Here is a 23,633-nt window from a genome sequence, read left to right as displayed (position 1 = left end):
TTGCTGGGTCGTCTAAACACTTTGAGTCATTGTAGAAATGTGTTATTATTCCAATCATTATATTTGATAAACAATATTTTATTTACATTGCAGAGCAGGAAAGCTGGTCACCAAAAAACAGAGGAAAGAAAAAGCCGCAATGATCGGCCCATTCGCCATGGTAAGGAATAGAGAAGACATGTACATAGCACAGTCTCTTTATTAATATTCTTACTGCAAAAAATAAGGCACCATACTTAAAAGGTAATTTCCGATCTCAAAGTAAAACAGAAGCACAAATTCTCTGAATTCTTTGTGATGTCACATGCCCAGATTAGCGCAAGAGTAACTCATTTACTGTGGAAACTCATGGATAGATGGCGGCTTATTTGGAGCCTATTGCACTTTGGCCTCTGTCTTTTTTTCTAGTGGTTAAATGGGTGATTTGTAAGCTGCACTTTTTTAAATCGCACGGTCTGTATGTCTGCCATCGGGATGGGCGTTTCAAACTGTGCAATTTCAAAAAACGTTGCCGTTAGTAAATCTCAACACTTCCGAACTGCACCTGAAGAGGCTTATATGAGATGAGAGCAAAGCATAAAGAGCAAGTAATTATAGGCCTGATTCAGCAAGGATCGCTATTGCGATAGCAATAGCGATTACGCATGCGGTCTCACTGTGAAGATATGGTAATGATTGCAATCGCAATTCCATCGCAGCCTAATATAAGGACGCCCACTTTACCTTACACGCATCCATAATACTTAGCAAGTCTGCGAAACAATCGGGAACATGGAGTACAATCTGAGCCTCATGCACATTTGCATAAGGTCTGACCTGACTCAGGAATTGCTAAGCTCATCGCACGCAGTGAAAGCCCAAGCTGCATATGGCATCGCAGTGGCTAATTTATGAAAGCCACTGTAATGACATTCAAACGCATTGGCACGCCTGCATTTCGACGACCACCCCCCCTCCCCGCCACTACCCCCAAACAGTCACTTCCTGAGAATCACTCTGCCATAAACCATCAATAGCATATTTTACCATCGATGGCGTAAATGCAGATGCCATTTGCATAGTTTCATACCAACGATGGTTTCATCCGTAATTTCCATCAGCGCTGGCCCAACCATTAAGCATAGTAAGCTGGCGCTCCCTAGATGGCACAGAGTATAAAACCCCACCCACCTGCCTTGCCTACAGCTCGCACTGAAGTAATGGGAGAGGGAGGGAAAAGGGAGGGGAGAGGAAGGCGGAGGGAGGCTCACGAGAAATATGCAGCTTTCCAGCTGTAATCAGGTCTGTCCGCCACTACATCAATAGCAACCATCTATGGAGGGCACCCCAATGTCCATATCTACCACAAATACTGGGCAGCGTTAGGTTTACACTAGGGATGTGCGCCGGCCCATTTTTGCCGGATTTGGATTTGGTTCTAATTCGTCGTCCGGCTTTGGATTTGGATTTGCCAAACTGCGGTGACTGGCTTTGGATTTGGATTTGGATTTTTTTACAAAAATTTACAAAAAAAAGCTAAAATCACATAAATTGGTCTTTTTTTTTCTTCCTAGAGTATTATTAACCTCAATAACATTAATTTCCAGTCAATTTAGAACACCTCACAGCTTATAATATTGTTTTCAACATTATTTGCCAAAGGTTGCAGTGAGCTGACTGGTTACTAAGCGACAAAGCAGCGGCACAATGACACAGACACCTCAGTATAAAGCACATCTATGACACATTGCCACACAGCAGTGGCAGAAATGAAAAGTAGTGCACCCACCCAGTGGGGTACGGCCAGCAGAGTCACAGTACTTGTTTACATAGTGGGCTACGGCCCAAGGAGTCACAGTGCACAATCTTATTCACATTACACCGCACATAGGGCCTGATTCACATTACACCATAAAGTAGTGTCTCTTATTTATGTTACGACACACAGTAGTGTCCCTTTTACACAATGCCCACAGTAGTGCCCCTTTTACACAATGCCCACAGTAGTGCCCCTTTTACACAATGCCCACAGTAGTGGTGTCCCTTACACAATGCCCCCAGCAGTGGTGTCCCTTACACAATGCCCCCAGCAGTGGTGCCCCCTATGCAGTCCCCTTAGTAGTAGGGTCCCCTATGCAGTGCCCCCAGTAGTATGCCCCCCCAGTAGTATGCCCCCCATTAGCAGGCCCCCCAGTAGTATGCCCTCCCAGTAGTATGCCCCCCAGTAGTATGCCACCCATTAGCAGGCCCCCAGTAGTATGCCCCCCCAGTAGTATGCCCCCATAAGCAGGCCCCCAGTAGTATGCCCCCCATTAGCAGCCCCCCCAGTAGTAGGCCCCCCCAGTAGTAGGCCCCCCCAGTAGTAGGCCCCCCAAGTAGTATGGCCCCCAGTAGTAGGCCCCCCCAGTAGTAGGCCGCCCCAGTAGCAGGCCCCCCCAATAGCAGGCCACCCCAGTAGTAGCCTGCCCCAGTAACAGGCCGCCCCAGTAGTAGGCTGCCCCAGTAGTATGGCCCCTCAGTAGTATGCCCCCCCCCAGTAGCAGGCCCCCCCCAGTAGTATGGCCCCCCCAGTAGTATGGCCCCCCCGCACCCCCAGTAGCAGACCCCCCCAGTAGCGCCCCCGGCCCTTACACACATAAAGAAAAAAAACAAACTTACCTGAATCCCCGCTCCCGCGCCATCCGCTCTGCTGCCACGCGCTGAGGAGGGAGCCAGAAGACGGAGCTCCTGAGTGAGCTCCAGCCGGCTCCCTCCGTGCAGCAGCCAATGAGAGTCTGTGTGACTCTCATTGGCTGCTGTAACAAACACACAGCTGCCCCTGGCGGCTGTGTGTTTGTATCTGTGTAGGGCAGACCGCTATCGCTATTCTCTAGTGAGAATCTGACATCAGGCGGCTGCCGTTCGGCCCCGAACGGGGATCCGAGTCAGGCGGTGAACACCCGAACAGCGTTCGGGTGGACTGGGATCCCCTATGTTCGGAGCGGTTCGAATTCCACAGAATGCGAACCGCTCATCTCTAGTTTACACTGCAATATAGTTTTGAGTTTGGACACGCCCCTCCAAATCTAAATCTTTCTGCCATTTTGGGACAATTTACAGTTTTACTTCTGCATCACCTGCAGTGCTGCTTGATGTTACCCAGGAGTAAAGTTACTTGCTCTTTTTTGCATGGTCCCACCTGAGAATCAGGCTCTAAATTGTCAAAACCGTATTTTAGTACATTTCCCTCCAGCTCATGTTCCTGTGCTTATAATGGGAAGCATTTTGCACCTCGGGAATAAACTTTATTGGCAAAGGACCTGATTCAGCAATGGACGCTAATGCAATTGTAGCTGCAATTTCTTATGGAACACATCTGCGAAAATATTCTAATGCCTGCCATAGCTTACCCGTGCATAGGGATGCCCACTGCTGCCTTGTCATATCCATCCAATGTCGTTTTTCTGCATAAACATCGGTAACATTGCCGCACATCAAGCAGGCCTCCAGCATGTAATGCTGGGTACACACTGGCCGACATATCGGCTGTTCAATTGAACAACCAATATATATCTTGAGCACATCGGTCAGTGTGTACATGTGAAACCCTACTGGTACTGAGGTACACTTATATGGAGTACCTGAATACTGTCTCTCACCTCTTCACAGTGACTCTCCTTTGTTCCGACTATGGCATGGGTATGGTATCCATGACCAGCAGGGCCCCCGAATACTCTGGTGCTTAGCACAAAGTACCTGATGGAGGGAACACATGTGGACAACAGGTGCAGTGCAGTAAAGAAATGTAGGGCGCCAGACCATCTCATGATGCAAGAACAGGAAAACTTTATTTACACTCCTCCATATTCTCCAGCACAGTAAAAGTAACAGTTACAAGCTCTACTTCACCAACTTCCTCCAGCACAATAATTGCAGCAGATGGTAAATGCTGTATTTTAAGCTTAATGGTTACAGAAGATTAGTTACGTTCCACTCCAAATGAACACCTCCAGCGCAGACTTAAACATATGACACAGCAATGAAATGGTAGCACATACCTGCTGTTGCTGGGCTCAGTAGTTCTACACATGTCAGTCCAACAAATACTTCATACAGCATACAGGTGACTCCAGATTCGAAGTTCATTGCACTCGTCTCTATCCTCACAAGAGACTACTAACGTGCGGCACATCCCATTACACATGGACCCTCTCTCCTTCCATCACCCTGCATACACTTTATTCAGGCATACTGATGTCCTGTATATCCCAGGACTCTGCCTCTAATACAAGTCCCACTATCCAGGGACCTTTCATATGACGTGCTGGCAAATTAATGCATACCATTAACACTTTCACTGCTGGGCTTCTCTACTTCAGCACATGGCTGCACAGGACTCTTCCATAGGACTCCCCTCTAGCCACACTGCCATCTTGCACTGACCCCTCCCTCACTATGGGGCACTTCTCCAGGGGCTATCAACCAGGGATCCAGCATTACACATCAGACACTCACCCTCTCATCACATGGGCTGTCTCTTCACAGGAGATCTCTCATCTTCTACTGTGGCATCAGGCAGCACTTCCCCTGAGATCCTCTGCAGTGACTTCCTCACTGAACAGGCACTCTGCTTCCAGCTGCTGCCTCTGCAGCACTCTCCAATCCTCTTCTCAGAAGTGGTTCAATATCAGTGGGACTGCTCTTTAACCGCAGCTCCCTTGCAGGGCTGTGGGGAGGGGTGACTCCCCTCTTGTCTGTACCCAGGGGCTTCTCTAAGGCTCCTTATTGCCTAGGGGCTTCTCGCAGGGGGCCCTTACTGTATTACAGGGGCATTCCCCTGTACATATAAACTGTGGCTCATGGCAGCCTGCCATGCACCCTCCCCTAGGACACTAGGGTACCGCGGCCCCAGCCTAAGATGGCCACACTCCTTCACGAGGACATTGTTTCGCGCCTGCCACGAGGCCACACCCGTTTTGGTCCCACTATGCCACACCCCCTTTTGGTCCCGTGAGACCACGCCTCTTTGGCAGCCTGGTTCCTCCTGCCTTCCTGGTGATTGACGGATGATGTCACCGGGAGGCGGGCTTAATCGCAGCAGCGGTGGAAGGTGGAACTTAATTGTGGGGCGGAGCTTAAGCCTGGCTCTGTCGGGAATTACATACAGACGATATGTCTGTGAACTACGTCATTCACGGACAAATTGCTTCGGCTGTGCAGCACAGCCGATGGCAGATATATCTTAGTGTTAGGGTAGGGTTATGGTTAGGGCTCTAACGCTATATATTGACATGATGACTGTCAACATGCACAATGCCGACATTATGAACATGCCGACATGTCACATATTGACATAACATCCATGTCAACAGTCTGATTGACGACATTACATACCACACCCAGTGAAACAAGTTATGGCTATGAAGTTACCATATGTATAGACGTATTTACCTCAATTGATATCAAAGAATACATTTTCAAAGTGATGAAATTAACATAACGTCACTCCATTGCATATGGAGTACAGATTGCTAAACAGATCCAGCACTATTGCTACGGGCTCCCAGCCTTAGTTTGAGTAATGTACAATCCATAATGTGAAGATGTTGAATGCATTTTGTGTGTTTTCCAGTTTCGATACTCTGAAGCTGTAGACTGGCTGCTGATGCTGGTGGGAACGGTAGCAGCGATTATCCATGGTGCGTGCCTCCCCCTTCTGATGTTTGTGTTTGGGAGTATGACAAACAGTTTTGTTTCTGAGGGCAAAGAAACAAGTAAGTGAATAAAAGTACAGTAAGTATAAAACTAATATTAGAATATAACCATGCCAAAAATTTCACCATATAAATAATATCACCATACCAATAATGTCACCATACCAATTATATCCCCATACCAATAAGATCACCATATAAATAATATCACCATACCAGTAACATCATCATATAAATATTATCACCATACCAATTATATCACCATAACAATTATATCACCATAACAATTATATCACCATATCAAATATATCACCATACCAATAATATCACCATACCAATTATATCCCCATACCAATTATATCCCCATGCTAATAATATCACCATACCAATTATATCACCATATATACCAATTATATCACCATACCAATTATATCCCCATACCAATAAGATCACCATATAAATAATATCACCATACCAGTAACATCACCATACTAGTAATATTCTCACCATACCAATTATATCACTATACCAATTAAATCCCCATAACAATTATATCACCATAACAATAATATCACCATAACAATAATATCACCATACCAATAATATCACCATACCAATAATATCACCATACCAATTATATCACCATACCAAATATATCACCATACCAATAATATCACCAGACAATACAGAGAGCTTATTAGAGTCACTTTGTTCTACTATTGATCCTCAACAAAGGTACGTAATTGCCTTTCGCATAGATAGCGTCTCATTGGTGCTCCTCCTGGTACTGGCTGATCCCATTCCTGAATCCTGCACTCACTGTTGCCTTTCCACATGAATTGTTTCCTGCACACAACAGTAGGGTCTTCCAACAGAGCTGACCAGACGGCCAAGATAAGGCGTCCATTCAAAACACCCCCTCCTTTCAATATGCGTAACCTGCGCTGTGCAAGTCTCACCGCCCCTTACTTTGGCACAGTCTGGACGCTTCTGCAAAGAAAGCTCCCAATAGTCCAATAGGTAGGACACACTTGCCATCCTTCAAAGGGGCAAGTGCCCCACAACGACCGCTTATGCCACATGTGGCCGCTGGTTAGTAACGCCTTCCCGCCCACTGGTTTAAGAATGTCTAGTAAAGACAAACAAAACACAGAGACACAAACGGTTTTGGGCAGGGAAGGAGGGGCTTCCAACTGAAAAAGAGGCTGAATCTATTCAAATTCAGGCTTAAATAGTAACACCTAAATGTTCCCGCCCTTACAAACCCTAATTGGCTGACCGCAAACTAATGAAAATTGACCTCACAAACTAGAAAACTGCCTAGCAACAGATTCCCTTAAACTACCAATAACAAAAAGCTAAGGACTCTTATATACAGTGGGGCAAAAAAGTATTTGGACAGCCACCGATTGTGCAAGTTGTTACACTTTAAAAGATGAGAGAGATCTGTAATTTCCATCATAGGTACACTTCAACTGTGAGAGACAGAATCAGAACAAAAAAATCCGGAAATCACATTGTATGATTTTTAAACAATGTGTTTGTATATTCCTTTGGAAAAAAAATATTTGGACAATCAAAAAGTTAAACTCAATACTTTGTAAAGTAACCTCGGTTGGCAATTACAGAGGTCAAATGATTCCTGTAGTTCTTGACCAGGTTTGCACACACCGCAGCAGGTATTTTGGCCCACTCTTCAATGCAGATCTTCTCTAGATGTGTCATGTTTTGGGGCTGTCGCCGGGCAACACGGACTTTCAACTCCCTCCACAGATTTTCTATTGGGTTGAGGTCTGGAGACTGGCTAGGCCAATCCAGGACCTTGAAATGCTTCTTACGGAGCCACTCCTTAGTTGCCCGGGCGATTTGTTTTTGGTCATTGTCATGCTGGAAGACCCAGTCACGTTGCATCTTCAATGCTCTTACTGAGGGAAGGAGGTTTTTCTCCAAAATGTCACGATACATGGCCCCATTCATCCTCTCCGTAATACGGATCAGTCGTCCTGTCCTCTTTGCAGAAAAGCATCCCCAAAGCATGATGTTTCCACGCCCATGCTTCACAGCGCAGCATCCATTCAGACTCCGGGGTCCGGCAAAGCCGCACAGCTGTGGGGGTGGGGGTCTCCAACCTCCCGATTTGACCACCCGCGGGCCACTTCGGCCCACGAGTGGAACAGTGGGACAGTATTGTCCCACTGAAATCGGGATGTTGGGGAGGGGTGCACCCTCTATGGGTGGCACCCCTGTTCGACCGCACTGGTCGAACACCCCTAGAGCCAGCCCTGTGCCCAGACTATTGACTATAGTGTACAGCTACTAAAAGAGCAGGGGAGGGACTTGTATATTGAGTTGGTGTCTCACTTATACAACATTGCAAAACAAAACCTATTCCTATGTGATTGGCGTCAGTGGTAAAGCGTGCTAATATACTGTATATATACCTGTCACCAGGGTTGCAGAGAGGGGGGGGGAGTGGGTACTAATTAACCCGGACCCGGGCTGCTAAGTAGTAATCACAGCAGTCTCCTATGCCTGTGGGGAGAGCGATCACACTGATCGCGCCCCCCACTGGCTATGCGCCGGGCTGAGGGGCTCACAGCGCCCCCCTCCCCAGCACGCAGCACCGTTTTTTCCCCTAAGGCGGCGTGGTCATGCCTCCCATGATTAGGCCACGCCCCTTCTTCTCCCGGGCCCGGTGCGGCTGTCAGCGCCACTGCCTGTCACTAAAAGCAATACAAGCAAATAGTTAGATACTGTTGTTTATTATGCAGGTACAGTAGTTTTGCAGAATAATTCTCATCTCTAACCCAGGACATCTGCTCAATTAGCAGCAAAACCAAAACGTGTATACTTAAACAATTGTACACTCTCCTGCAGGAAGACAGGAACAAGTGTAATTTAATTTCACTAGCACTGACTAATAGCCCGTACACACGGGTTGATCAGACAATGATCAGATATCATTGTCTGATCGTCATGCTGTGCTGGATGTTCGATATCGAACATCCAGCAACATGCACCAACCCACTAACGAGTTAACAATCCCGCGATCAACAATCGCGGGTCCCTAGAAGAAACAGGCTAAACTGATCGATATCGACCATCCGTGCCCGCGCATCGACCATCATTTGGTCATTAGATGGGTTGAAAAAAAGAATTATATAAATGATCTAACAATATCGTTATCGTTTATATCATTCTATTAAGTTGGACCGTGTGTATGCACCATTATAGGAGTCCCTTTGAGAAGTAACCACTCCTAGCTCAGGAATTACACTTGTTTGAGCATCATATAGACAGTTATCTCCCACTCTTCGAAGGTGTGGGGAGAAAAAAAAAACAATAGTTGGATTTAGACAAGCTGGACCTTGTTATGTACCAACCTAGAGGAGCAGTCAAAGTCGTCATGTTATGTGGATATCGCTCATAGCGCGCCATTCAGGCCTCTGTGTCGCGCCATGGAACATTACGTGATGGCTGTACTTTGGCATACCGTGGTATTCTACAACGAAAGACATGCAACGGCATGTAATACACATTTACGCAGTGTATTTTCATATTGCATGTTCGCACAACCAATCTTTTTAATATCACATAAGCTCTTAGAACGGGATGCAAATCAGTACACATACATACAGTAGCAGTACAGTAGAATAATTACCGTGTTCTTATGACGGTACAACCAATACTGTACATTAATGCGATGCATGCACAGCTTTCAATGAGATGGGATGAATTATTCTCTAATGGTGGGGTACTGTGTATATATGTATTAGTATAATATTTTGAAAGGAAGACACATTTTTTTATGATTGAAAACAGCAGCAGGTGGGTGGAGTGCACAAAGATGAGCCCGCTATTGACATTGTACACATTGCCTGCTGTAATTCGTAGACGTCACATCACATACACGACAGGTGCAGCTCTTGATATGGCTGGCGTGTGTGGGTTAGTGGTTTAGTGAGCGCCTTGCAACAGTGCTTTTCCCGGGTTTGAAACCTGGAAAAGAACAAGTTTTGTTTTGTTTTTTTTAAATCTTCACTACAGAATTAAAAAATAAATCACTTGGTGGTGTGTGAGTTCTGTCATTTATACAGGTATCTCAGTTGACCAAAAAGATGCACTCCCAGCATTGCATATAGACTGAGCAATTGAAGTTCAGTATTTTTATCAATGCAAACTGAACTCAAAACATTGTCCACAACTTCACACCACCTGGAATTTCTATGCTACTTTATGCCACTGTACTGTTGATGCACTGTGTGCTCAAGAAAGTGGTGTACGGTGCCCCATACAGTACCCACGTAGCGCCCTGCTAGTTGCGCTATGGTGTTTAGAGTCTCATAGTACTGCGCATGCCCAGTGCGGTCGGGAGTCACACAGTGCATCCCAGACAGATACTATAGTGATTTCATGACTTTAGAAACTAGTAGTGGGCTCTGTTTGAAAGAGGGGTCTCTGGCTTACAAACTGACTGTGCATTTTAAGACACACACTTGCGGCACTGTTGATACGTCGGCGGTGCTGTGGTTGCTGGGATCTCCGGTGCATGCCCAGTGGAGCCGCTCCATACGCCATGTAGCACCCTGCTAGTCGCACTATGTTGTGGCATATGGAGTCTCATAGTACTGCGCATGCCCAGCTGAGCCAGTCAGGAATCACACACAGTGCATAAGGTCCCTTCACCCAAAGCAAGCAAGAGCCTTTCACTACCATAATAAAGGACGCTTTGTTAGCCATTTAAGCAGTCAGCTCAAGGTCAGCTCTTGTGTCCTGAAAAGACCAGGAATGGTGACCATTGCCAAGGACACCATCCCCCATTTGCTAGGACAACTAATGTGCCGCTATGAATGTCGGTCGCTGCGGCACTGCAGAATATGCGATGGCATGTTTTAGCAATTTGTAGTGTTGTCTTAACAGTGGTGCATAAAACCATCACTGAACTAGAAATCAACCCAGAAAGACGTGTCTCTATATTACAAACTGACTATGCGTTTTAAGGCGCACACTTGCAGCACTGTCCCAGACAGATACTGTAGTGAATGCATGTCTTAGAAACTAGTAGTGTGGTCTGTTTGAAAGTGGGGTATCTGTATTACAAACTGACTGTGCATTTTAAGACGCACACTTGCGGCACATCGGCGCTGTGGTGGCTGCCAGCTCCAGGGGTTGCACATGGGATCTCTAGCGCCTGCCCAGTGGAGCTGCTCCATATGCCATGTAGTGCCCTGCTAGTCGTGCTATGCTGTGGCATATTGAGTCTCATAGTACTGCGCATGCCCAGTGGGTCAGGAGTCACAACAGTGCATCCCAGACTTAGACACTATAGTGATTTAATGACTTTAGAAACTAGTAGTGGGGTCTGTTTGAAAGTGGGGTCTCTGTATTACAAACAGACCGTGCATTTTAAGACGCACACTTGCGCCACTTTCAGCACGTCGGCGCTGTGGTTGCTGCCAGCTCCATGGGGTTGTGCATGGGATCTCTGGTGCATGCCCAGTGGAGACGCTCCATACGCCATGTAGCACCCTGCTAGCCGAGCTATGTTATGGCGTATGAAGTCTCATAGTACTGCACATGCCCAGTTGAGCCAGTCGGGAGTCACACACATCAGGTCCATTCCCCAAAAGCAAGCAAGAGCCTTTCATTACCATAATAAAGGATGCTTTGTTAGCCATTTAAGCAGTCAGCTCAAGGTCTGCCCTTGTGTCCTGTGTCACTCCCAATCAGCTCCACTGGGCATGCGCAGTACTATGAGACTCAATACGCCACATCATAGTGTGACTAGCAGGGCGCTACATGGCATACTGTATGGAGTGCCGCACGCAAGTTTCTTGAGCACACAGTGCATCAGCAGTACAGTGGCATAAAGTAGCATAGAAATGCCAGGTGGTATGAAGTTGTGGACAATGTATTGAGTTCAGTTGGCGTTGATAAAAATAATGAACTGCAATTGCTCGGTCTATATGCAATGCTGGGAGTGCGTGGTTTTGGTCAACTGAGATATCTGTATAAATGACAGAACTCACACACCACCAAGTCCTGTAGTGAAGATTTAAAAAAAAAATGTCCCTTACCACTCTTACAAGCCGCTTACCAAACATCTAGCCCACAGTCGCACCTGTTGTATACAGCACGCAATGCATCAGCGTAGTGCTGATGCACTGTGTCACTCCTGATCAGCTCCACTGGGCATGCGCAATACTATGCGACTCAATACACCACAGCATAGCGCGACTAGCAGGACACTACATGGCGAACTGTATGCAGCACCACATACCTCTTTCTGCATTAGCAGTACAGTGGCATAAAGTAGCATAGATATGCCAGGTGGCATGAAGTTGTGGACAATGTATTGAGTTCAGTTGGCTTTGATAAAAATACTGAACTTCAGTTGCTCGGTCTATGGCCCTGATTCAGACCCGCTCGGAGGCAGCTCAGTTCGCAGGGTCTGTGGGCATTTATTTTTTTTTCTCCAGGCCGCTCGCAAAGCTGTGGGTGTCCACCCACAGCTTGTGCGAGCGGGCTGGAGACTGTCGTGATTATCGCGACCATCGGGCTTGCGACTAGACCCTGGGGTATGGTCTCGGCTGCCGCAAGCCCGAGTGGACTACCTGTTCTAATAGAGCAGGAAGTCCACTACTGACATCACTAGTGATGTCAGTAGGTCCTCCTACAAACGCCAGGTGTTCCTAAGGGAACGCCTACGTTTGTGCAGCCACTCCCCCTACCCGCCTACAAAACGGGGCGAGCTGTCACTCACCATCGACAGATGCCCCATCTTGCAGCGACTGAAGCTCAGTCGCTCGTCGGGGCTCGTGCATGTGCACGCCGGACACAGTGCATGCGCAGTAGGGAACCATTGAGCCGCTTGTGAGCGCTGTGCCCTATATGCAATGCTGGGAGTGCGTCTTTTTGGTCAACTGAGATACCTGTATAAATGACAGAACTTGTGTTGTTGTGGACAATGTAAAGAGTTCGGTGGCATTGAACAGAAGCGAATGATGGTTGGGGAGCATTAGTGAATATTTATCCTGCCTCATTAAAAGTTGTGCGTGCGTGCAAAATATTTATATAAAAAAAGTACAGGACTCACACACTTAATGATTTAAAACTTTATTAGATATTCTTCTACAGCCCTGATTCCATGAGGAAAACGCTATACTATAGTGTACAGAATCACTGCTTCTGTCAGCCAATCATAGGGCAGTGATACAGAATATGCATTAGTGAATATTTATCGTGCCTCATTAAAAGTTGGAAATCAGATGCATGCGCTGTGTAGTTTAGGAAAAGTGACACCTGGTGGACAAAAAGTTGTATTACACGTTATGACTTTTGGCAAGTGCTATGCTACGTTCCGTAACATTCTGTGTGGCGCGACTCACGGCGTAGTGTGTGGCGCAAGATGCATGGCGCGCTACATGGCGTGTGGAGCAACAAACTAGCTGGGCACATCTGTAGTTGTTAAGGGCAACAAGACTTCGAGAGAAAGATAAACAGAGAAACTGTGTTGAGTGTAAATTACTGTATTAAAGCTACAGAGACAGTAAGAAGATTGTTAAAGTAAACAAAATTTATTAACACTGCATAAAATAAGAATATTGTTTGTATATATGTTGGTATATTTGTTTTGTTCATCTATAACTATATTTATCTATGCAGGTGTGTAGAAGAAGAAATGTATGTGTCCAGATATATTTTACAAATTCTCATGAATTGGTAATGTGGTAAATGGGTATTCATCGGCTTATTTGCCTCTTTATGCAGATATAAAAGAAATGTCAAAATTATTTTTGGTGTAATTCATCTGGGGGAAGGTAAGAGGGGTCAGATGACATGGGATAAAAAAACAGGGAGCAGGTTTGTTCTTAGAATACGGTTCATTATCCAAACCATTACATACCAGGTAGTCCCAGAATACTTGGGTGAAGGCACTAATAACAGTATGTGTACCACTGAACTGGAGGGTAAGGGTGGGTACACACTAAACCACAGGGAAGTTAGTAACCTGGTGTCCCTCTATAGAGAGTAAAGGGGGGTTACATTGATTTGCAAGTAACAATCCCATATCAAACCAAAAAATCAGTACAGGCTCTCCAACCATCCATCCCTGGGCTATAAGCTCAGCTTTCTTCCCTGTACTGGTACAGCGGGTACATAGATAATTAAGTATCAATATAATTAATATTGTTTACAGGTGGACTATTAGTCCTGGTAAGAATGGTTAGGGATGATGGCACTTGGAGAACCACAAAGGGGCTGTAGCACCTGTAGTCCACCTGTAAAACAATATTAAACAAAAGACACACACAGGCACGCACGCACACACACGCATGCACACACACACAGTGTAAAATAAACACATCCCTACACTCCTCATTTAATACTTTATTATTCACAAATTCTTGGAACATGTCCTTGTAGCATTCGTGAGTCTTGGCAAAACAACAGACTGACGAGATACTCTCATAAAGATGCAATGGAGTGCGCTGATTGGTCAGAACGCAGCCACGCCTCCGGCCAGGGATGATTGACGTTTTGACAGGGGGACCACACGCTGCTTACCGGTTAGTAAAAAATAGTGTAGTCCCCACGCCATTTCCCCCCTATTTCCACTACCAGCCTAAACTGAGAGGCCCTAATGCTGGTTATGAATTTGGGGAAGGGGGATATCCACACCATTTATTTGACATTTTAAGAAATTTTCAAATGTTTGGTGCAGTGTCTGAGAACCGTGGCAGTCTGTGGTTGGAGTGGATAGGGGCTTCAAAACCAATGGGCATCGCCGGTGGATTTAAAATGACAGTCAAACCGATGCTTATCAAATGGAATAGGTATGAAATCCCGGCAGTCAGGTGCCTGCTGTCAATATACCGACAGCGGCATCCTGATGCTCATGATCCCGACAAGGGTCCGGTAAGCATAGTAACCCTCCCCCCTTCTCCCCCTAACTCTAACCCTCTGCTCCTGCAACCTAACCCTCCTCACTTGGTGCCTAAACCTAACCCTGCCCCCTTTGTGCCTAACCCTAACCTTCCCCAGTGGTCCCTAACCCACCCCTGGAGGTACCTAACCCTAACCTGCCCCTCCCCTAGCATAAGCCTAACATACCCCGTGACGCCTAAACCTAACCCTCATCCCCTGTAGCTAACACCTAACAAGCTCACTATACTTACGTTCGGCATATCTGGCTGTTGGGATTCCGGCGTCAGCATGTCAACTACTGTCGGTATTCCAGTGCCAGTCTTCTGGCTGGGTAGTGGCATTCCGGTGCCGAGATGCTGGGTGTAGGTATATTCAATACATCCCTAGCAAATACTGTTTCTACTTCAGGGTCCATAGGGGGTCCACAGGGTTGACCTTGGGGTATAGGTTGGGAACCAAATCCGGGCACCACGCAGTTAAAGCTTTTAGCTCCCAGGATGCACTTGGGTCCACTCTCCCTATAACCCCGCCCCCCAGCCAGAGGCACCTCAGTTTGTAAGTAGCCAAAGGCCGGAGGAGGAGAGAAAAAGAGAGAGAAAACTGGAACACTCTAGAACCATACTCACAGAAAAGGAGACGGGAAACCGGTGACCAGTAACACAGCCCATATGAAGCCAGGTGCGTCAGGGCGGGCGCCCTGTGGACCCTATGGACTTCGTAGAAACAGAGATAACAAAGGTAAGTTCTTACCATATCTCTTGTTTTCTACTTCAGGCTCCATAGGGGGTCCACAGGGTTGACCTTGGGGATGTCCCAAAGCAGTTCAACCAAGGGTGGGGACGCTCCTGTGCTGAGAGGAGAATCCGTTGCCAAAAAGGAAGCATCCTGAGAGGCAAAGGAAACCAATGCCTAGAACCTTAAAAAGGTGTGGACAGAAGACCACGTGGCCACCTAGTAAGGCAAAACAGCTGAGGCGCCACAGCGAGCCGCCCACAAGGGTTACATGGCCCGAGAAAAAAACAAGCATCAACAACAGAAAGGCCTACCCCTGGGTAAGCCCCTGAGGAAGACATACGAGGCCATCCAGCCAACATTTAGTTATAGGCCGGCCATCCTTTCCTGTGAAAACTAGAAATCTCAGACCACCAATAAGGAGTCCGATTTCCGTAAGGAGCTTGAACGGATCACATAAATCCAAAGAGGCCGGACCACAGTCAATGAGGCCACACCAGCCGAGAGGACTGGGGGCTGAATGGCTGTACCATAAGATCCAGAATAATATGGAACCTAAAAACCACATTAAGAAGAAACACAGGGCGAGAGCAACTCACACCCTGATATGATGCCCTCCAGAAGAGGGAGCCACATGAGAACGCTCCCAAGTCAGACACTCTCCTGGTTAATATAAACACCCTGAGAGAAAGAGAGAGCCTAAGCAATAGACCATGTAATGGCTATCACAACCAGCGGTTCCATCGACTGTCCCCGGAGGGAACGAAGAACCACTACTAACTCCCAAGGAGTCCCTAGGGAGGACAAATGGAGGCAGAGGCCAGAAAACACACCAAAGGATGAACTGGATACCAGAGTGGAGCAATTCCATATCTTAACCATACCGACAGTGTAGAGATCCGCACTGTCAGGAAGGCCAGGCCGAGGGTGAAACCCAAGCCAGTCGGCAGGAATGCCAGAATATCTGGAAATCCTGGACACCAGAGGATCATATCGACAGGTACGATACCGTAAGAATTACGTATGCCACAGTCAGAAGACAGAGCCAGAGAAGCCCTAGGACCACAGCAGGGGCGCAGTCATAGACAAACGATCCAGGTCCAGGGAAAAACAAGGACCCTGAGACAACAGGTCCAGATAGTGAAGCAGTAGGAACGGAGCATTGATGAGAAAACTCCGAAAATCCTAGTACCAGTGACGTCTGGGATGAACTGGAGCCCCCAGAAGGAAAACCCCTCCGTCTCGAATTAAACTTCCGAAGACCTCGAGGAAGAAGGGAGACCGGAGGACACAGGTACACAAAGTGGAAGGACCACTTCACTGACAGAGTCACTGAAGGTAGCATCAGTACTCCTAGAGCTGGACTGTAACACCGGTAGTGTGTGATAGAGTCAGAAGGCCATGAGGACCAATCACCTCAGGGAGGCCCCCTCTGCTCACCAAGAGTTGAAACCTCTCTTGGAGAAGAGACTAGTCCCCAGGATGCACGTCGTGACGGCTGAGGAAGCCCGCTTCCCAATGGAGAGCTCCCGGAATGAACACTGCAGAGTTGGCCAGGAGAAGACCCTTGGACTATGTGAGAATGTATGACATTCCTGTGATTGCCACCGAACTACCAGTGTTGCCTAGATGGAAGCCACAGTTGTGACACTGTTGGACTGAACCTATGCAGGTTTACCGTGACATAAGGGTTAGGCCAGAGTGAAGGCCCAAGACAGCCGAAAGTTCCAACAAGTGGCAGGGCGGAAGCGACAGACATCCAGCTACCCCGAAATGAATGCGGAACAGACACTGTCTGCAGCAAAGAATACCCTGGACGAGATGGCCATAGCCACCCGGACAGAGACCGACTCGCCTCCGGAGAGAGCATCATCGTCCGAACAGCGATCCGATGGAAAAACTCGATCCATCTGGAGAAGAGTCAATTATGGCAAGGCCTGGAATGGAACTGATCACATTCCCCCCTCCCAAAAGGTAGACACTCTGGGAGACCGCACATCACCAAGAGTAATGACATATGTCGACCGCGTAGACATCTACACACTCCAAGTTGAAGAGCGGAGAGCTTGTCTTACGCCAGAAAAATTCCCAGATTCCTGAGAATCCAGCAGTGCTCCCAGATGAAGAATACTCTGTGAGGGATGCAGGGAGGACTTTTCTCCGGTGACTAATTATCTGTGCCGAGAAAAAGCCACGGTTATCCTGACCTGGCGGTAAAGGACCTCGGTGATCCTGCTAAAAGCAGGATGACGTCCAGAGAAAGGAGCATTCGGATACACTGAGCAGGTGAACCGTCAGAAAATCCGTAAAGCTGGTAAACCCCGGTGGAGTTAAGGACAGTCCCAAAAGGCAGAGCCCGAAACTTGCAAGTTTTGCTGTGGCACAGCAAACCTGAACCCCTGCTGATGAGAGGGCTCTGTATGTACCCGTAGGTACGTATCCTGAATACTCAGATATACCATAAAGTCCCAAGGCTCCAAACGTCGGATGATGGAGCAAGGAGGATTCCACCTGAGTCCAGGCACCCTTGGAATCTGATTCAGGGATTTGAGACAGAGTATAGGCAAATTAAGGACCAGTCAGACATTGCCCCAGAAAGAAAAAGAACAACCAGTCCCTCGCTGAGATAGTGAGGCTGGCCCAAATAGCTCTGCTTACCGCAAAGGCTGTATAGCTTTCTGGGTTTGTAAGGCCCTGATCGGAAGAAGGGCCCGTGTAACAACGCCTGTGAGGAGGCCGCCTGAGCAATGAGAGGCCGTTGAGAATCAGTATCTCACTCTGGAATCCCCCAGATGTAGACCTGCCCCGTCAGGCTGAAGGCTTATCCTCCGGCGTAGAAGCAGGGCCGTCCAGAAGTCCTGGACAGCTCGGTACTAGATATGGTGGCCCCCGTGGAGGCCAACAGCCTAGGAAAAAACAGGCCTTTAGGCTGACCCGGAGGACAAAAAGACCTAACAGAGTTAGTCCGAATGTAGTGGGAGTAGCTAAAGACGGCATCTCTCCATTAGTGATACTGCCAATGATGCAACAATCTTGTCAAGGCCGGACCAAACAAGATCTTCCCCATGGTAGGAGACTGCACCTCTGCTTTCCCATAACGCAGCCATAGGGTATTGCGGCGGATACAGACGCAGACGAAACCCTGAAAGTTAGAAGACCGGCATCCAATGTAGGTAATCCCACATATGACAATTGCATATTTTATGTAAGCGGCAAAAGACATTTGAATCCCAGACGTGTTAAAGGGGAAAACGTTACAAATGCATCAGCCCAACATGCAACAGTATTAACCAACCATGCGATGGCCATGGTAGGACAGGCAACAGACCCTGAAAACTAGTACATTGATTTCAGGTAAAGTTACCACCTACGGATCCGTAAAATCCGTCCAGGCCGGGATGGGAGGCATATTAATGCCTGTAACCCGGCAATTAACATACAAATCCACCCCAGAAGGAGATTTCTATTACTTATGAGGACCCTCAGGGAATGGGAAACAGGAGGTCTTTGTGACCCCTCGTATCTGGCGACAGCCAGACTCCCGCCATGAGATCCACCCGCTGGGCAGAAACGAGGAATGTATGATACAGGTGCAGGATCAACATTCTATATATCCAGAATGAACCCGGCTACCAGCCCCAAAGCAGGAATAATAATACTTGAAATCGGCTCCCCCCATGTGAGGGGGAAAGAGCCGAATACACCCTCCAGTTCACGGCAGAGCCACTGGGAAGTAACCACAGGGCGTATATCACGCCATTTAGTATTTCGTAGAAAACGACATCCACCAGGGTGGCCGTTGTGGTAATCCCTGCACGGGGAATGACAGACCGATGCGGTACCGGAGGTAATTCCTGTACTGTGAAAAAACCTCGGCAGGGAGCGATAGTCTGTGACACAGGGGTAAAGTGCAAGTAATTGCGAGATACCCCGAGTTGAAAAGGGCAGTATGGTGAAGTAACCACAAGCGAGTTACGACAATGGGGCCCGCCCGGCGATCCTCAAAGGAGAGGATCCTGAGAAATAAACCGCCCAAAGGGGTCTGCAAGGGGCACGGCACCAGATGGCGCAGCATACAAAACCTTTCTGAGTCAAATCCTCCGCACTAATACCTGCAGCACATAGCAATAATGGGTGCAGTATCGTGCGCAATCTCCTGGTCAGATATATTTGACTATCTTGACGGAAATATTAATTAGCGCCATACCGGTCCTGACTGACGCTAAGATTAGCTGCAGGGACCCATTATCAGCGTATGCAACACACAGTTCCATCTAAAATATGGCAACGTGCAGCACGCAACAGTATGTGACAAACCTCACAAATATTAACAAGTATATATATGTGAGGTCTCAGAACCACCCTAGGTACACCTGTATTAGGGCAGATAAAGAAAAGGGATATATATACACTGACAGGTGAGAAAAGCAGACAGTCAGCACTAGCATAAGTCACATACAATGCAGAAAAACATATATACATACATTTGCATGACATATAATATACTGCACAATGCCGCTACATTCAACTGCCCAGATTCAGTGTCTGGGAAGGCTATAGCGCTGTGTACACTCACCCACAATGGCCAGGTACGCAGGGGGACTGGGCTCACTGTCATCCTAGGAGCTCTGCAGCACCACTGAGAGATAATGGCCGCTGGAGACCTCAGAAGAAGCGTGGCCCGCGGAGGAAGCAGCTCAGCGACGCCAGACTGCGTGTTGAAAGGCGCGCTGAGCTGAGGGGGGGAGCCGCTAGACAGGGAAGGCTTCCTCCCCTGGCTAGCAATTAACCCCCTGGGATGCCGGCTCCCGCTGCCGCTATAATTCCTGGTGGGCTAGTGGACACCCGGGGTATGCCTCCATGGAGGGGGAGCCCGCCGCCACCGCTAGCGCCTCCGGTCTGTCCCCAGAGACCGGAGGCATAAGGCTGCATATTCACACGTGGATCACCGCAAGCGGTGACCACGCGACTTACCTGTCCCCGTCGATCCGGCAGCAGCCTAGGGATTCCTCCAGAGTCCGGCTAGTACAGACTCTGGGGTCCCGCTGCGATCCCCAGATCTGTACTGGCGTCGCAGCGCCGGCGGGGTGTAGTAGCGGCAGCTTAGACGTCCATTGGACAGTCTGACGCTGCCGCTCTGAAGAGTAGTAAAAAATAATAAAACTCTTTTTTAAAATAAATTTTAAGCTTAGGCTCTCTCGCTCTCTCTTTCTCTCAGGGTGTTTATATTAACCAGGAGAGTGTCTGACTTGGGAGCGTTCTCATGTGGCTCCCTCTTCTGGAGGGCATCATGTCAGGGTGTGAGTTGCTCTTGCCCTGTGTTTCTTCTTAATGTGGTTTTTAGGTTCCATATTATTCTGGATCTTATGGTACAGCCATTCAGCCCCCAGTCCTCTCGACTGGTGTGGCCTCATTGACTGTGGTCCGGCCTCTTTGGATTTATGTGATCCGTTCAAGCTCCTTACGGAAATCGGACTCCTTATTGGTGGTCTGAGATTTCTAGTTTTCACAGGAAAGGATGGCCGGCCTATAACTAAATGTTGGCTGGATGGCCTCGTATGTCTTCCTCAGGGGCTTACCCAGGGGTAGGCCTTTCTGTTGTTGATGCTTGTTTTTTTCTCGGGCCATGTAACCCTTGTGGGCGGCTCGCTGTGGCGCCTCAGCTGTTTTGCCTTACTAGGTGGCCACGTGGTTTTCTGTCCACACCTTTTTAAGGTTCTAGGCATTGGTTTCCTTTGCCTCTCAGGATGCTTCCTTTTTGGCAACCGATTCTCCTCTCAGCACAGGAGCGTCCCCACCCTTGGTTGAACTGCTTTGGGACATCCCCAAGGTCAACCCTGTGGACCCCCTATGGAGCCTGAAGTAGAAAACAAGAGATATGGTAAGAACTTACCTTTGTTATCTCTGTTTCTACGAAGTCCATAGGGTCCACAGGGCGCCCGCCCTGACGCACCTGGCTTCATATGGGCTGTGTTACTGGTCACCGGTTTCCCGTCTCCTTTTCTGTGAGTATGGTTCTAGAGTGTTCCAGTTTTCTCTCTCTTTTTCTCTCCTCCTCCGGCCTTTGGCTACTTACAAACTGAGGTGCCTCTGGCTGGGGTGCGGTGTTATAGGGAGAGTGGACCCAAGTGCATCCTGGGAGCTAAAAGCTTTAACTGCGTGGTGCCCGGATTTGGTTCCCAACCTATACCCCAAGGTCAACCCTGTGGACCCTATGGACTTCGTAGAAACAGAGATAACAAAGGTAAGTTCTTACCATATCTCTTGTTATTTTGAGACCATAAACCAGCGATGATCATTGGTTTTGAATTGACAGCAAAACTGATGCTTAGTAAATTTACCCCCTTAGTACCAATTGGTCAGCGTAAACTATAAACAGGATAACTGCAATAACACAATTAGCCTAAGAGTTTGTCATAGTGTTATAAATCAGTGTCATTTGTAAAAAATAAATTGTCAACTATTGTAGCATTTATGAGATCCTAAATAAAAGTTATACATAATCCAGATGTGATCAGATCTGTTACAGGCTTAGCAACGCGAGTCGTTTAAATGGCATTCAGACCAGAAATATAGGCACAATGTTCTGCACTCTGGATCAGTGCAACGGGCTCATTCCCGTGTGTACCAGACTGCAGCATGCTTGAGCATCATTAGAATTAGATATAAAAGATGAGATAGGATTACGTTATAGTCAATATCTGCAATATTATCTCTCTGCAACTTCTACTTACTGGCAATTGCTCAAAATGTAACAATCTTTTCACAGATGAAACATCAATAGAAACAAAAGCGAATGCAACAGACCCGCTGCAGGAACAAATGACAATGTAAGTAAAATTGACATACCTGACACTGGTCTCTCCTATCTCATGGAATGGATTGACCGAGGTACCGGGGCGTCTCTAGATGTCTGAGCGCCACTGGCAAAGTAAGGGACTGGCACCTCTACCCCCCCGCCCGCAGGGCCGGCAACAGAAATCTCGGGGCCCGGTACACTGATGTCTCTGGGGGCCCCACCTTCTTACCACGACCCCGGTTCCCATACATCCCTCCCCTGCATGTGTGATATACGAAGCATGAGAATGTTAACTGAAAGATATGCCAGCCTATAAATAAAGTAATAATACACTATGACTTACCACACTGTCTCTCTGTCACTGATGATGCCGCTGTATTTATTATCTGCCGTCTCTTGCAAGGTCTTCTTGATGACAGTGCAGTGGATGCCTCAGGGGTAGGAGGGATGGGGTATGCAGTCAACTATCCACAGTATTCATCATCTTCCTCAAATTCAGCCTCTCATCACAATCCTCAGCCCAGAAGCCCACATCACCTTTCTCTGCCCCCAGCTCCCATCACCTGCCTCTGTCCCCAGCCCCCATCACCTTCCTCTTCCCCTTCATCTTCCTCTATCCCCAGCCCCCATCACCTTCCACTGCCCCAGCCCATGTCACCTTCTGCCCCCAGCCCCTTCCTCTGCCCCCAGCCCCCATCACCTTCCTCTGTCCTCAGCCCATGTCACCTTCTGCCCTCAGCCCCTTCCTCTGTCCCCAGCCCCCATCACCTTCCTCTTCCCCATCATCTTCCTCTATCCCCAGCCCCCATCACCTTCCACTGCCCCAGCCCATGTCACCTTCTGCCCTCAGCCCCTTCCTCTGTCCCCAGCTCCTATCACCTTCCTCTGTCCCCAGCCCATGTCACCTTCTGCCCCCAGCCTCTTCCTCTGTCCCCAGCCCCCATCACCTTCCTATGACCTATGATGTCACGCCGCCGCGTTGCTTAAAGGTCAGACCCGGGCCGCAGCTGAGCCACCTGGAAGAGATCAGAGCTGTCCGGGCCAGGCTACAGGGGACTTGGAGCTGGGGCTGGGCGGCAGCTATGGGGCCCGTCGGTTGGAACAGCATCCACTGCCCGTCTGGTCCTCAGGGCCCCTCTGGACCTCAGGTCCCGGTACGGATGTCCCCTTAGTCCCCCCCTGTCGCCGGGCCTGCCCACCCGTGTTACTCTAGGTTCCCCCTGTGTCACTCCAGGTTCCCCTTATGTCACCGCACTGTGGGCCTGATTCAGAGGCGCTCGCTAGATGCGTTCGCTCGCTACAATGTGTATGCAATTTGCGTAGGCAGTGCTATCGCACAGCATTGCATTAGCACGCCCAGTATTTCTTAGAGAGTGATCACATAGTGTATGCAGACACCCACCAGCCTGTTTTAAGACGCCCACTTGTGCACGTCATGTCCAGGAAGTGTATGCAACCATCGTACATTGGGTAACATCGGATGCTATTGCAGTACTTGAGGT

General features: G+C 48.1%; 1 protein-coding gene across 2 annotated transcripts in view; it reads left to right on the top strand.

Moving 5' to 3' along the window:
• Positions 1-23,633, top strand: part of LOC148473420 (ATP-dependent translocase ABCB1-like) — a 90,830-nt gene that overhangs the window by 7,309 nt on the left and 59,888 nt on the right. For both annotated transcript variants that reach the window (XM_088459602.1, XM_088459601.1), the window contains exons 3-5: positions 94-160; positions 5,591-5,732; positions 22,102-22,162. In XM_088459602.1, coding sequence (XP_088315728.1) covers positions 94-160; positions 5,591-5,732; positions 22,102-22,162 — 270 coding nt within the window. The remainder of the gene's footprint in view (positions 1-93; positions 161-5,590; positions 5,733-22,101; positions 22,163-23,633) is intronic.

Source organism: Taudactylus pleione, unplaced genomic scaffold (assembly GCF_031769625.1).
Source record: "Taudactylus pleione unplaced genomic scaffold, aTauple2 ptg000916l, whole genome shotgun sequence".
In the NCBI taxonomy this organism is placed as follows: domain Eukaryota; kingdom Metazoa; phylum Chordata; class Amphibia; order Anura; family Myobatrachidae; genus Taudactylus; species Taudactylus pleione.
This window is presented reverse-complemented; position numbering and strand designations above follow the sequence as displayed.